At 32.4% G+C, this 15,382-nt stretch overlaps 1 protein-coding gene across 1 annotated transcript; it reads right to left on the bottom strand.

Moving 5' to 3' along the window:
* Window positions 1–5,999: 5,999 nt before the first annotated feature.
* Window positions 6,000–13,697, bottom strand: LOC128173217 (uncharacterized). The gene is made up of 6 exons (XM_052838936.1): window positions 13,608–13,697; window positions 12,623–12,719; window positions 12,278–12,508; window positions 12,112–12,203; window positions 11,616–11,974; window positions 6,000–9,319 (listed from the first exon to the last, which is right to left on the bottom strand). Exons 1-6 carry the CDS (start codon window positions 13,644–13,646, stop codon window positions 8,233–8,235), a joined length of 1,905 nt encoding a protein of 634 aa, XP_052694896.1. The 5' UTR covers window positions 13,647–13,697; the 3' UTR covers window positions 6,000–8,232.
* Between the last annotated feature and the right edge of the window lie 1,685 nt (window positions 13,698–15,382).

Below are 15,382 nucleotides of genomic sequence, written 5' to 3'. Positions count from 1 at the left end.
GCAGTGTGATTGTGTTTTCTTAACAATTAATTAATTGGTCCGCCTACATTTGTATTGTTTGTTTTGAAGTCCATGCGTGTCAACTAATGATGAGCAAGTGATTAAAAATTAGGGTTTCCTATAAAATTACCAACCCGGTATTTTAAGCACGTTCCGTTCGTTTTTTACAAGGTCTACTAAGTGTAAAGAACATTTTTTGTGAATTCACGTTTCAGTGAATTCGTGTTGCGTTACTTTAGGTACGTGTATGTCTCGTCGTTTGTCATTGCGCGAGGATTCCCACTTTCTAGTGCGTTACGTTTGCGACGACAATCTTTAAGTGCGAAGCCGTGTGTTCTTCAAGACTCAGTCTGATTGAGAGAGTAAGGGGCCTTAGAGATACACAGAGTTGCATAAAATTATGTAATCGAAAGATATTGTGGGTATCCCATGTCATGGTGTCGTGATGGTGTACCAGCTACCCGCCGTGACGGAGGTTAGCGTTCGCTCGCGACCGAGCCTCTCTCTCTCTCTCTCTCTCTCTCAACAGAATAACTAGATAAAAAAAATTGAGAAGGAAATGTTGTTAAACCGTTCTGATGTTCTTACACATTTCAAGGAAATTAAGAACATGTTTTGAAAGTTTTGCATTTCATGCCGATAAAAAAAACCATTTAAACATTTCAGTAAATGTATTGATATCATTTTATGTGGGCATGTACATGTAATCTTATTGAATGTAAAGCTACTTCGAATATGTAAACCCGTTTCCCGTTATCGTAACCTTACCCCCCCCCCCCCCCCCCACCGCTTTATGACTGTCGAAGTTAACTTTATTTGACTTTAGTCCCAATTGTTTTACACAAAGGTGTGAAACCGTTGCACTGAAAGGAAATCACTCTACGCTTGAACGCACAGAATACACAGGAATGAGGCAGGCAAATAATCTGTGTAACGATTGACCAAGAAGAAGTCTACATGCATATTAAACAATTTTACTAATAGTTATATCAAATAATTGATTCATTTTACTGCGTTCTTTAACCGCTAAACGTGTTGAAGATGTTTCTTCCCGCAAAAAACCCTCATTATAAACTAAACGAGAGATAGAGAAAAAACACAACGAATTAAACTTTCCAAACACAGTATATCATGCATCACGAACATTGTAAAAAAAACTTAACCGTTAAACATACTTCTTATTTTCTTTATTAAAAATAAAACTAATAGAACGAAACTTTATCATGGAGGAAACACGTGGTAGAGCTAGCGGGTTGATTTGATTGACAGGTGCAGCACGTGGACTCAAATCTGAAATTGCCTGATGGATTCAATCACAGTGTACCATATTCTTTTATGAATACAGTAAAACACGGTTATAGCGAACACGCATATAATGAATTGACGCTTACAGCGAAGTGAATTTCATTCCCCAAGTCTCTATTTCAAATTGTAAACTTGGCGGATATAACGAATTACGCTTATAACGAAGTTAAATTGGCCGTCCCTGGGACTTCGTTATAAGCGTGTTTTACTGTACTAATTTTATGAATCTTTAGTATTGGATATTAGTATATTTCACATAAGTGTACGTTGAATTACGCCTAAACGTCTCTCTCTCTCTCTCTCTCCTCTCTCTCTCTCTCTCTCTCTCTCTCTCTCTCTCGTAAGGTGTTGTGCGATTAGACGAAGCCGTACGCGATATAGACTTTTTCTTTTGTCGTGAATAGGTGTGAAAACCCTCAAGGACATGTCGTTTTCTACCCTGAGTTTGTTAATCACTACATGTATACACAGAAAATGAGCGTGACTTAAACTTTATATGTACATATGTATACACAGGAAACGCATACTGATACACGTTATGATTACATGTGCTTTAACGCAGCACCAACTTTATATATGAATGATAATTTTATTATTGAATGGAAAAATAGATTTCTTAGTTAATTCCCGACATTTGTTCATTTCTCAATTTAAAACATATACACAAGTCATGTATTGACAGTTTACGGCGCTTTGCGTGTCAACTTATAAAATTAGAAGATGAAATTGCTCTGCATTGATACGAGTTCATCTTATGAAAATATTTAATTTTAAGATTGTTATGAAAACAGGATTATTAACTAATAGAAATAATAACTGAAAAAAGCACGTCAAGTACAAAGATATGTGTTCTTATTTACACATCACAAAATTCAACAGCACAATAATTATGTTATGTTGTAATTCGAATGTAGTTTCCAATTTCATGAAATTGTATTTCATAAATATAATTTATTAATTTTATAATTATACGGACCACAATTTATTTACAATGCAGCTGTTATGCTTAAATCTGAAGTTGCATATTTGAAGTGGATTTACGCGACCTGCATTGCCTGTAATGTACAGCACAGGTAAAGTAACAACAACAAGCAGCAGCAGGAATAACGGTAAATCACACCGTCGCGGTGTCATCACGGTCGCAATCCATACCGTGATCAAAAACCGCGATGGTGTATCGCGGGAACGATAAAAATACCGTGACGGTAACGCAGGCCAATACGGGATCCGCGTTGCCTGTACCGTATATTTAATTTAAAAAGCAGCATTTTCCACGAAACCTAAAACTTATAATTTGTCAGGGTTATTTATGTCTCATTTATATTCAGATTACTTTCAACAGTTTCACTAAGTATTTTTAGTTAAAGTGCAGATTTACTAAGGAAATGGGTTTCCCAATATTTGATGATGAAAAGTACAAATTTTACAACAAGAATCTATTTTCTCTTTTCAAGAACAAAATAACTTTTCGTTTTTTAAGTTCATATTGAAAACAGATTACAGATTACTATCATTTATTGATACAATCCCCCCCCCCCTTCAAAAACAATTAAAGGAAGTGAACATGAAAAAAATAATTGTTGCTTAATAAATTATAAAAGCCTTTTGAAACTTAAAAATGAGGTATGTTACCTATTTGTTTATTTCCATCAAGAGATTTTATCAATTTAACACTCTCAGTGAAAGGTTTATGGAGGTAATCCATTATTCCCCAGCATGCATCTGTTCTCTGACGTAGATAAGCCACATTGCTGCTGGTGACTGGGTCAATGTTGGAACTAGGCCAGTGTTTATGTACAGAGTTGATAAAAGTTGAGGAGAAAAATTATGCCTTGATGTGAAGAAAAATTTTGTGTACTGTCATCAGAAGACAAGGATTTAGTACATTTCTTTAAATGAACCTCAGATACCTATTTATGATTTGTACAAAAAATGAATATCGATAAATTAATTTGTGAAATATAAGACCATCACATTCCAGATGTTTGTACGGAGATGCATGTGGCAGTCAGTGTTTACATAAATAAAATGCTGTTTTTAGATTTCAATTTAGATTAATATAAAATTGTAATTCCATTTTCCATTTGGGGTTTCTTACCGTTACTTTTTATTTAAATGCCCTGGAAATTTTTCTGATTTGTTTGTTTTATACATAAGATCTTGATGATATGTACGCAGGTTCTGTTTATGCTGTCAGAAGAATAACAGGACTAAGACACTTTTTAAAAGTCAGGATGCTGTGCAATGCGCACCTTGTGTGCTCATTTATGTAACACACATAATGTTCAAACTCATAAACAAGAAATTCCCGAGTGCAAGAAAAAATAGGTCACAATAACACTGATCCACGGACATTCCATTCTAGTTACATGTCACATTAACTGCTGGTGGGAATGCATCATTCTGAGATCCAAAATCTTCCTCCATAAACACTGTTTAAAATGACAACTCTTTACATTCCTTTCAAGTTTCCATTCACATTTTGATGATGGCATTTTATCCCTGTTACTACACGTGTGTAAAAATGCAATGTGTCTCACTGACGGCAGCATCAGTGCTGCCCTCTCTTAGATGCTTAGAGATAACCCAGCAGGGAGGTAATGATTTTAACAATATGGCAGCGCTCATGGATTGCAAGAATTAGTTATGCTAAGTGGTATATCTTTTTACTGAGGAAAGCTCTGTCTAAACGGTTTTCAGATATCATTATACACATCAAACAGACAAATTTGAGCCCTTGATAATTTTTTCATGTTCACTTCCTTTAAACAATTTTTATGGACAAATCAGTGCATAACCTGATATTACCTCCAATGAGTCAGCCTTGTGGTTGGAAAAACCATTGACATCTGATGACAACGGCTCTTTCGACTTCCTATTCAAAATGCGCTTGCTTTTTAAAAAATCTTCGAGCTTTTTGATTGAGAATGTTTCATTGTTCTACAACAAGAATCTATTTTTGCTTTTCAAGAACAATATTAATTTTCGTTTTGAAAGTTCATATTTAAAACAGATTACTTTTATTCATTGATATACTTTCCAAACATTAAACAATTTGTATGGAAAAATATGTGTGGATAACCTGATATTACCTTCAATGAATCAGCCTTGTGGTTGGAAAAACCATTGACACCTCATGACAACGGCTCTTCGGACTTCCTATTCAGAATGTGCATGTTGAAAAAAAACAAAAACAAAAAGCTTTTCTGATTGAGATCAATTCATTTTGAAACCACATTATTGTTGGTTAATTGCTCTGACTCATTTAATGTTTATAAGCAGCTTGTGAATGAAATTATGTTTTTTTTTAAATTATATCTTCGAGCTTGGGGGACGCATGAGGCAGTTGAACAACAGGCGGCACTTTCATCGGTTACCACCCCTTCTCTCTCTCTCTCTCTCTCTCTCTATATATATATATATATATATATAAATTTCCATCGGAAAACATAACATATCCACTCTCAAATATATATATTTTCAGGATTGAAATAAAACAAAATGACCCTTATTTGTTTGATTTGCTGTCAATAATCATTATTTAATCCGAGTATTCAAAGGACAGATATTTGGGATCTGTTATTGTGTATTCAAACGTTTTCATGATCTAGTGTTATTCATGCACAGATCAAAAGGTGGGCTGGGGTATACACCCCTCTTCCCTCGTCTGGAATATTCAAATTTCTCTGAAATTTCATAGCAAAGCCCTGGAACCCCGAAACCCGAAAAATATATCTACATCCGCAAATGTTTATTACCGACTGAAAAGACACACTGAGTAATTTTAATGAAACGATTTTGTTTATAAGCTTATCAATATAATCATATATTGACATTGTAAGTATTTAACAACCAACTAAGCTTTTACTGTTATAAACGCTCTTGAATCATCTACTGCAACAAAATGTACTCTAAGCTTTTCAACGGGATCTCTAGATCAAATATAAGAATAACATTTGCAGATTAAGAGAAAGACCTGGAATTGAATTTCATGTTAGAAAGAATTGAATTTCATGTTTGAAAATACTGTTAGACATTTCGAATGTTTTTGAAGCATTTGCATTTCTTCCTGTTTTCATAATGTTCTCTTTTTCTTCGTTTAGGAATTTAAGTAAATTTGAGATCAAATGATGTCACGTCTCTTGCTCACGGGTTATTTTTCGGTTTATTTAAATAGACACTATCTTTTTATATCAGAGAAAATGATTGATAGAAACCAGTTTGTGTAAGAGAGGAGATAACTCATAAGTGTATTGAATAGAAATGTTAGATAGAGCTTGCGTCTGACACCTTTTTCATATTTGGATATTTTACTGGAAATGGACATTGATGGTAACCTAACAACAAAACTTTATGATAAACTCTTTAGTGTTTAGTGTTATCAAAAGATTTCAGGAAATTCAAATTAAACTTATTTATTTTGGGGTTTTTTTTTTTTTGAAGCTCTGAAGTTGTTTGATCATTACATGTAAATAAATAGATTCGTAATACAAATGCATTATTAAAAAAATAAAATTAAATAAAATAAGTAAACCCGTAGGCAACACCGAGAACACAGTTCTGGTAACTATTTTGAAATTTTATTTTATAAAATTCTTCTAAAATATAGTCAATATCACAGAAATTTCTTATACATTCCAAGGTTTATAAATGCATAAAACAATACAAAAGAGGAATTTTCTGTTATGGCTTTATATCCTATGTTTTAAAATGCATCCGCTGGCTTATTATCCTAGGCTTTAACCTATCAAAAATAACGAAATAGGAAAATGACTGATAATAAAAAGTCGAACATAGGTTACCTTAACCAACTTTTTGAAAAAAAAGAAATGGTGAGGTTCTAAAATAGACCATGAAATAAAAATTAATAATTGATTATTTCAAAGTGAATTATTAGCCTATAGATATAAATAAACAAAGCAAATCAAGTCAAGTCAAGATTTACTACTAGAACATACAGATATGAGAGGGATTGCAATGCATATTGAAACATTGTAAATCTTTTGAAAAGAGTTTTTAAAACAGTTTTCTTTATATATCTTTATGTTGAACTATGAATACTTCCTGGAACCAAACCGTTCTCTATTTTAAGCTTTTTACAATTCATAATTGACAAGAAATTTGTTAAGATGCTTGCATAGTTACATGTATATCATAGATGTTTATCACAGCAGATCTGGAGAGAAAGGTTTTTCGTCAAACCTTTAACTCTATATTTCTATTCTAAAATTTGGCCCCCTTCTTGGCCCCAGTATTTGCTTTTAGATCATGCTTTGAAAAATTAAGAAAATTCGCTTTGGCTTCAATTAGATGTAAATTAGGCATTTTTGGTATCAGGGGTTCTGTGAAGAACATTATAAGAGACAGACCCTTTCAACTGCTTTATGTTGGTCTCCCTTTTGAATAGGTTTTGTCTTTATTTATAAAAAAATCTAAATTCCATTCCCATTAGAATGCTTTGTAGTAAGTTAGGTCATTTTGGTACAATGTTTCTAGAAAAAAGTTAAAAATACAAACTAACGGACGGGTGGACCACCAATAGCAGGTGATAGCAGCAGCTCACGCGCGCCTTCTAGTTTGGTAAACAGAATGGGTTTTTGTTTGTTAAACACGTTAAATAATTTTAAACAATTCTTCAAATCCACTTCTATAATTTACTTTGCGAATTAAACTAGTACAGCTTAAACGATGAATTCTGTTGAAACAATATCCCGTACAAAATGCATAATCAATATACCGACTCTAGGATTGGATTGACGTACTTGCCAATCAATAATATGCTTTCTTGTATATTGGTGGCAAATGCATCTCAACAATCGAGAACAACTGATAAATGCAACGCCATCTGTTTCAATACCTCTGAATCAAACCTCGTAAAAGCTATTCTTAATAGGATAGATACACAGTGGTTGGTTTATTTCATGACTGTTAAAAACAAAAATGACTTCATAATAAGAACGTCATTGATTATAAATGCTGTGCGAGGAAAACACAATAAACTTTCTCCATAAATGTGAAGTATGTTGTTTATGACTTAAAGTAGCTAAGTAATATGACATTTTTCTTATGTAGTTTAAACTTTAAAAGATGATGATAAAGTATACTAATTTATAGTGGTTTTTAATGAAGAATGAAAACAGTGAGAAAGATAAAGCAAACGAATACGTCACGTGAAATAGTCTTTGTATACTACGCGTGTATCCTTTTTAGTTTTATTTACAATAATTTGCGTGACAAAGCTTTGCAAAGTGGAATGTCTCAAATGCAAATATTTACATTCACTTTCTTTCCTCCTATTAAATTGCATTTATAGATTTAAGTGATATTTACGCTTAAGAAAGAAGACCCAATCACCAAAGCTGGTGCGTATGAATACATTCAGTCTTGCTTTAGAACATGATTGACTCTCCTCCCGACTTCAAACCGGATCACGATCTGATAATATACTTTGGCTGATTAATAATTAATGGATGTAAATATTTTTAAAGATTTAAATGAATTCAATTGATTATTTTCTTAGTATACCAAAAATAAATTCATCAAATTACAAAATGAAAAAATAAATTGAGTTAGAAGTTAAAACGCTGTGCAATATTTTTGTCAGCACAATTCGGCTTTTCTGATGGCTCTTCCGTTAATTGCACATTACTCGTTGAATAAGGCCGATATTTTATAAAATAAGTTATATTTGCGGAAGGAGAACACATTTTAAAAAGTGAATATAAGCATTGAATCATTATTTTTAAGATGTGGTCTTATAACTTCAGCGGTGTGTGCAAACACATTTTCATTACGCGCTAGCGCGCGCTATTCAATTTGTATGCACACACCGTTGCAGTTATGAGGCCACATATTTTAAAACAAAATATTCAATGCTTTAACAACTGCAATTCTTAACAGTAAACAGTACTATTAATGAAATCTTTCTTAGACAGCTTCTACATCAGACCCAGACGACGATGACGTGGCAGGCGAAGATAACGACAAATCATCTTTAAACCTAACTTCGAAACCTTGTCCTTGGTCTTCTTCAAAAAGTTCAAGAGCAGTGTGTAAACGATAACAACAAGAATATTCGTCGTCATCTTGATCATTTTCAGCTGTTGTTGTCCCGTCATATTCACTTGACAGTGAAGGAGTACAATTTTGCGGATTGTTTTCATGTGCATTCTTCACTTCTGTACTTATATCATGATTGGCATGTAATTGTTCGGATTCTTTATCAGTTCTGTTATAGACTTCGGTTTCAACATCGTCTTTTGCTTTGCGGTTCTTTGCATATACCATACCCACGATATCAACGTAGTTTTGTTGTACGTTTCTCGGTCTGGAAAAGACTAGCGATCCACTATCGCCTTCTTCAGAAAAATTTCCGTGTGTACCTTTCACAAGAAAGATACACTCCCGATTGCCTTCAGCGGGATATTTATTATAGAATTCAGAGCTTAGAATGTACCCTTGGGTCACACCTGTTGTTGCTCCTATTTTATGTACGATGCCAACATCTTCTAAGTTTTCGTCATATAAATGTGCATTGATGCCCTTTCCGTCATCTCTCCTGAATGTCACATCGCATTTATTTGAAATTGTGTCATTCATTTCGATAGCAGCAAAATCACAGGACATGTCATTCTTTGTAAAAACGCAGGAACCAATTTGTCTTCTAGCACCATCATCGGAATCATCGGCGTATGCCATTTTATTTCTGCTTGGAAAAATGTGATTGCAGGTCAATGCATACTTTTTTCTATCTTCATTTACCCTCATAACAAATCCCCCAAGTGTTCCTGTGGGATGTTTTTCACAGCAATCATCTGCATATATAGGATCTCCTTGTTTTAAAATAGGATTTTCTATCAATATTCCGAATTCTATATCTAGTGGATAATACTTAAAAAAGTTGTGGTATCTTTCTACTAATTCCCCTTCTAATTCTTCTTTAACTGTGGTTGTCTTGACAAATATTTTAAATGACGAATTGTTCCATATTCCAAATGCATTTACGTCAGACTTTCTGTAAAGATTAAAACAATAATAATTGCTATTTGTTCAATTGTGAATTATTAAATGATATTTTATAATAATCGTAATAATGCTGGGCTGTTAAGGAAGATAAGGGAATCCGAATAACAAGTAATTCCGAGAAAAGTCAAATCTTATTTATAATGAACCTACTAAAACAACGAAACATAGAACACAACAATTATAAATACCGATAACAGGTTTTTTTTTTTCAAAAAGGGTTTGTATAGCGTAGATTTAGTCACAATTTAAAGTTGAATGTCATATAAATTTGATCCTAACGAGGCCGGGTCTAATTTGTTCTGCCCTAGATTTTTGGATGAAACTTTTTACATGAATTTCTACTGATATAATTATTATTTTAAGGAAAAAGAATCAGACATTTACCACACCGTTTGTTTAGGGGGTCATCTCAAAGTTTGTTAATCTTTAACATAGGACCCTATGGGATTTTGCCTAAAATGTATCAATTTTGCACATTTTTTACATTTTTTCAAATCTTCTGTCCTAAGGATTTCTTTTTCTGTTCTACATATCAAAGTGATTGCTCAAAGGCATCAAATGGTCAAATAAAAAAAACCTTTTACCTCCTGGTTTGTTCCAGGGGTCTTATCAAAGTTGATTTTTATATGCCAAATTTCCCAGATTTGTCAGATAATCGCAATTTTTTATTTGACAGAGGCGGAAAAGGTGATCTATATAGTATTATTAAAACATTCATACATATTTAAGTAATAAAAATATATAACATCACATATTAAGGGTCATTAATATAAAATACTCGTTCTGTACTCGGCCTCGTTAAAGCATTTGTTAACAGATTTCAATTACAGCAAATCTAAACACTCTAATATAGTATATCAAAGTACTGAAGTACTGACGGGAGTTGATTTTATCGATTATTATTTATTTTAAATCATCGATTTGTAATTTTGCATGCATGGCAAGTAAATTCCTATAAGTATTTGAATCACGCACATTTTTTATGTAATATTTTTTATACATGTAATATATCCTACAGGAAATTCGTGAAATTCCAATATCAATCATGTTGTGTAATATTCAAAGAATTAGTCCATCAAACTGTGTATCAGTAATCGAAATAGTTATGAGAAATTGTATGGATCCAAGCAAAATTGAACTCTAGTCTTGTTCAACCAGACTCTCAGCTGTATTCGTTTATCTCCGACAAGCAAGAGAGACTCTCTGCTTGTCGGAGATTTACGGAGACAGCAGAGCGTCTGGTTGAACAAGACTATATTGAACTCTGGCGTAGGAATGCATAAAATGTACGACTTCAAAAATATCTAAATTGTTCGTATCATTTAAAATCTGACTATTTACAAGGTTTCTATAAATTAGTTTCCTTGAAAAACAATGATTTAGAACTCATTACATCGAATTTATTGATTAGAACTAAATGTTGTCAGCGGTGTTGATTTGTGCTTAGCTCCAAACACTGTTTCACTTTCGGTTTGCCGGAGTAACTGCATAGGAGAGTTGATTAAAATCAACTACCAATAACGCTTTACGAGATATTATCTTTTTCAATCATTCGCTCAAATGAATGTAATAATACATTGATTTATCGGTCAGGCTTTCCTCCGTCGTTGTTAACGACAAAAAAAGACTAGAACAACACTACCTCTTATATTTAAACTTCAAATTTAATCAAAAATGCTTTTTTAAAACATCACTGCTAAAACGCATTGTTCTGTGATGTTTTGATGCAACATGCGTTTTCCGTGCAAACTGTAAAATTGTTTGGAAGGGTTTTCTGAGAACCGGGTGAAAAACTATTTAATCGAGAAGAATATAGGGTTCTAGCAGAAGTTTTGATAAAACGAAGATGGTTTGCCTTTACTAAGTATGTTAATTGTTTTCTTGAAAGCGCGGAGTAGTGTTGTTTTATCTCATCTTATATTTAGGAATAAACGTAAGCTATTTATAGTTATCGCATGATAATGTCTCGGTGTGTCAGTATTGTTCTACCCGATCTTAATACCTTGTTATCTATTTAAATGGACATCTGATTTTAAACAGTTACTTAATATGACGGGGTTGTAACTATCAAAATTAAACGCCAAATTGTCAATTTGTATCCTTGCTCTACTTCATGTAGCAAAATAACTATATGGAAACAATGCACAATTCATAAATGCTTACAAATATAATTCACTTTCTAGATCGAGCGGTTATAATAGGGAGCAAGAAACAAGAAGCAAAAACAAAGTGGTAAAATCATCATAAAAAGTAGCTTTGTTCCCAATGATATATGAAAACCCTACCCAAATAAGTAGTCTTTTATATCGCCTGGCACAAGAGTTTTGCATATAGATGGATCAGAGACATCACGTCTTATGTTTCTTTCATTCAACGTTAACTGTTTACTGATAGCCTTTATTTCGGCAACGACTCTGGAAGTGTGTTTGCCAAGCCCTTCCGTTTCGAGATTTGTTAACCACTTTTGTAACATTTGAATAATTGGTTCCTCGAAACAAGAAGTGATGGTTCTGGCAATATCTTCTTTGTTCTCATCTATGATGATAAAGGAATCAGTAATTTTGTCTATTTCATCGCAAATGTTGGCGGATTTAATCAGTATCTTGTCCGTTGTCTTCTCTGATGTGTCTTGTTGACGCAATAACTTCAATCAAAAAGAAAACAAAATGTGTATAAGTCAGAAGAAATCATTTAACAAGTTTCGTTTTAGACTAATAAATAGACTGGTTTCCAGCTGGGTCTATCTGACGTTCAGAATAATGGTTGGTTTAAAATATTTACCTCTTTGGCTGAATTTAGGTCCAAATCATTTTGAAAGCAGAGGAGTGGCGTCACTTTCCATACAGTTTGATCTTTTGGTGATTTTCTTTTCCCTTTCAGAAACAAACATACATTAAATGTGTATTTAAACAATAATATTCTATCATAAAAAACTGTAATAGCTCACCTTTTATTTTTGATATAAATCTGAGGTTCTCTTCAGTGAATGCTCCGACGATTCCAATTTTTAGAATTACATCTTTTGGCTCAAAATCTGTCTCGATAATACTACTTGGACATCGATTCTCTCCAGAGATGCGAAGTGTGCACTCCCTTGTTAGTTTGTAAATGTAATAAAAATGTTGAAAAGTATGAACCTTGTAATAAAGGTACTGTATTTTCGAACTTGATACTGTCTCTGAAATGAAAATATACATTGTTAAATAATCTGTACATCAATGGCATTGAAATTCAATTAGGTATACTATCTAAATGATTTCGAATTTTCTATTAAGAATTATATCCACATTACCCGAGTGGCTGCTTTGACATGCTGATAAGTTCACATTTTTTTTCTTTGATATTTCTTTAGAAAAAAATGATGGTATGGCGTGTACAAAGCAAAACACCTACAAAAATTGACATAAGAATATGAATATTAATTTTTTTCAAAAGTGGCTTTATAAATACTATTCGAACAATGACAGGGGCTGAGAGTAACATTGAATTTATTAGCTCCTGAGGGACCAAATATTGCCCGACGCGAGGCGGAGGGCAATATATTCGTCCTAGGGGGGGGGGGGGCTAATATAAAAACACAGTCAACATTTGCTTTGTTAGGAAAAGAAACAAACTAAAATTTAAGAAAGGATTTGAAAACAGATCGCTATAATGTTCATGATTTCAATTTTGCGCAAAGTTCATTTCCAAAATATCGTCGACAGCAAACGGTCACTGTTGATATTCCGCCTAGGAATTCTAGGAGTTAAGTTACAGATTATCTTCCTGATTTTACTTCACAGTTATTTTGCAAATCCGTATATCCGTAATGATAGCAAATCGCATTGCACGTTCGTTGTTTACTTGCTTTGATTGATTGCTTATTATGACGTCACATTGTTTTGGAGTCGCGAAAATTTATTTATGTCACATTTACGAAATAACAAATCTGAGGCGATTGATTGAAATACAGGGATTATTCTCTGGATGTATTCCCAGCCGGTCAATATTAAAAGAAAATTAAAAAAATATTGACCGATCAATATTTTTTGGACGAGCTGATATAACAATTAATGACTACTCGTCTATTTTAAGTTATATAGTGAGAATATACCACTAAATATAGCAATATGATATATTTAATGCATTTATGTTCATCAGAAATAAATATGTCAATAGATGTACAAATATGTTTCAGTCCTAAAATGCAATGGTGATATTAATATACATGTACCTTTGTTTCTTCTATGAAATCTTATGAAGTAATTGACATTTGATGTTATCCCAATTATATTTACCGGCATAAAGACATCGTCTGTAACGTATGTGTTGTACATATTTTTCTTTGGTATTATGAATAACACATGAACTGTATCATTTCTTGTGGATTGTGCTCTGAAAACAGATTAAGAACAGATTAGAAAACCTACTAACATGTACATATAAGATTATCATTTAGTATTTAAAAAGAGTTTTAAAAAATAAAGAAAACAAAACCACGAAATCGAAATATTATTCTTTAATTATAAAATCAAAACTAAATATTCTAAAATTTGTACGTGGCATTTTGTAAATTATTATAGCAAAGTACACAACTAGTATAAAAGCATATGTTTATTTTGTTCATAATAATTGTATGTATTATAACTTTTTATCAAAGCAAGGAGGTGCGCTTAATGCTTTTTGGGCGATGTGGAATTTATCTTTAGAAATAGAATACTTGCTTTAAATTTTCAATTAACTACCTATCACAAATGTCGGCCTCAATAATTTTGTCGTTAATATAGGTAAATAATTAAGCTTCAACACGTTAGCCATCAGTGTTAGAGGTACCCCAAATAAATATCAAATGTACATAAATGATGTTAACACAACTGAACAAAAGAAATCGCATATTTTAAAACAATTAAAAGTGAGTTTTTTCAACATCTTCTGTGAATTTGCTTAAAGTTAATGACACTTTTACTCACTAACACTTAATACAATCCATAAAAATTCATATTTTAAAGCACTGGTTACAACAATTTAAGATTTATCAATAGCTGATTATTGTTGCAACTATCACATCTATATTTTTACTGTGTTCTTTTACCTTAATATTTGTCTCGCATTACTTCAAGATGAGTGAATGCAACTAAACTTATTCACTGTAAAAGTAAAGACAATATTAGTTTTTTATTCAATGCTTTTCTCAAATAAGTACAGTTTTAAGTTTACCTGACCTTAAATCTTCATAATTCAGTTTTAAGATAACATTTTGTCTAGCATCTGTCTGTGAGTATGTCTCTCTGCCGTCTGTAAAACTTTCAACATGTTTTATTCCTTTTCCAAAAAAAACTACATCATTTTAACTAAATTTGGTACATGCGAGACGAATGATCCTTATTAAAAGAAATTAAATTTATTCAAATCAATTCACACCTTTTATCGAGGCTACAAAATAAAGAGTTATTGAAAATGTGTTGTCATCTAGCAAATATTCTTTAAAAAATCATTTTGTCTGAAAAGCTAAATTTTTTATAGGTATTACCAGTTAGTTGAGCGATTTGTCCCTTGGACCGCTTATTTTCTAAACCTTAAGGACATGGTGTTTTATGCTTTCGTAAATTTATGAATCATTTGCATGATTTATTGAAGTAAACGATCTTTGGTTTTGTTTGTTTTTGCAAATTCGGTATTCGCTATTACCTTTAATGAGATGGGGAGCAAACTCTTTTGAAATAAACAAATGGAAAAAACATTTAAATCTCCATTACGTAATTTTTAATCGGAGACTTTCTACTGAACTGATAACTAATTAAAAGGCCCAGATAACTAATTTTTTCTATTCAATATGTTAAAATACGATAATATCGACACTGCGTCAAGGTAACAAGAGAAAATGATTGATGAAATAGTGATATTGATAAAAAATAAGATAATAAATACAGAAATTGCTCCGAAAGGAAATATCTACGTAGAATCACGTTTCAATAACCTGTTGTTAATGGTAATTATTTCTTTGTATAAATGAAATATTAAAAGCTAAATTAGTGTGTGAGGGTAAATTAAAATGGATTTGAATAGTCAGTAT

This window comes from Crassostrea angulata, chromosome 2 (genome assembly GCF_025612915.1).
Source record: "Crassostrea angulata isolate pt1a10 chromosome 2, ASM2561291v2, whole genome shotgun sequence".
Classification (NCBI taxonomy): domain Eukaryota; kingdom Metazoa; phylum Mollusca; class Bivalvia; order Ostreida; family Ostreidae; genus Magallana; species Magallana angulata.
Note: the sequence above shows the minus strand (reverse complement) of the source record. Positions and strands in the feature narration are given on the sequence as shown.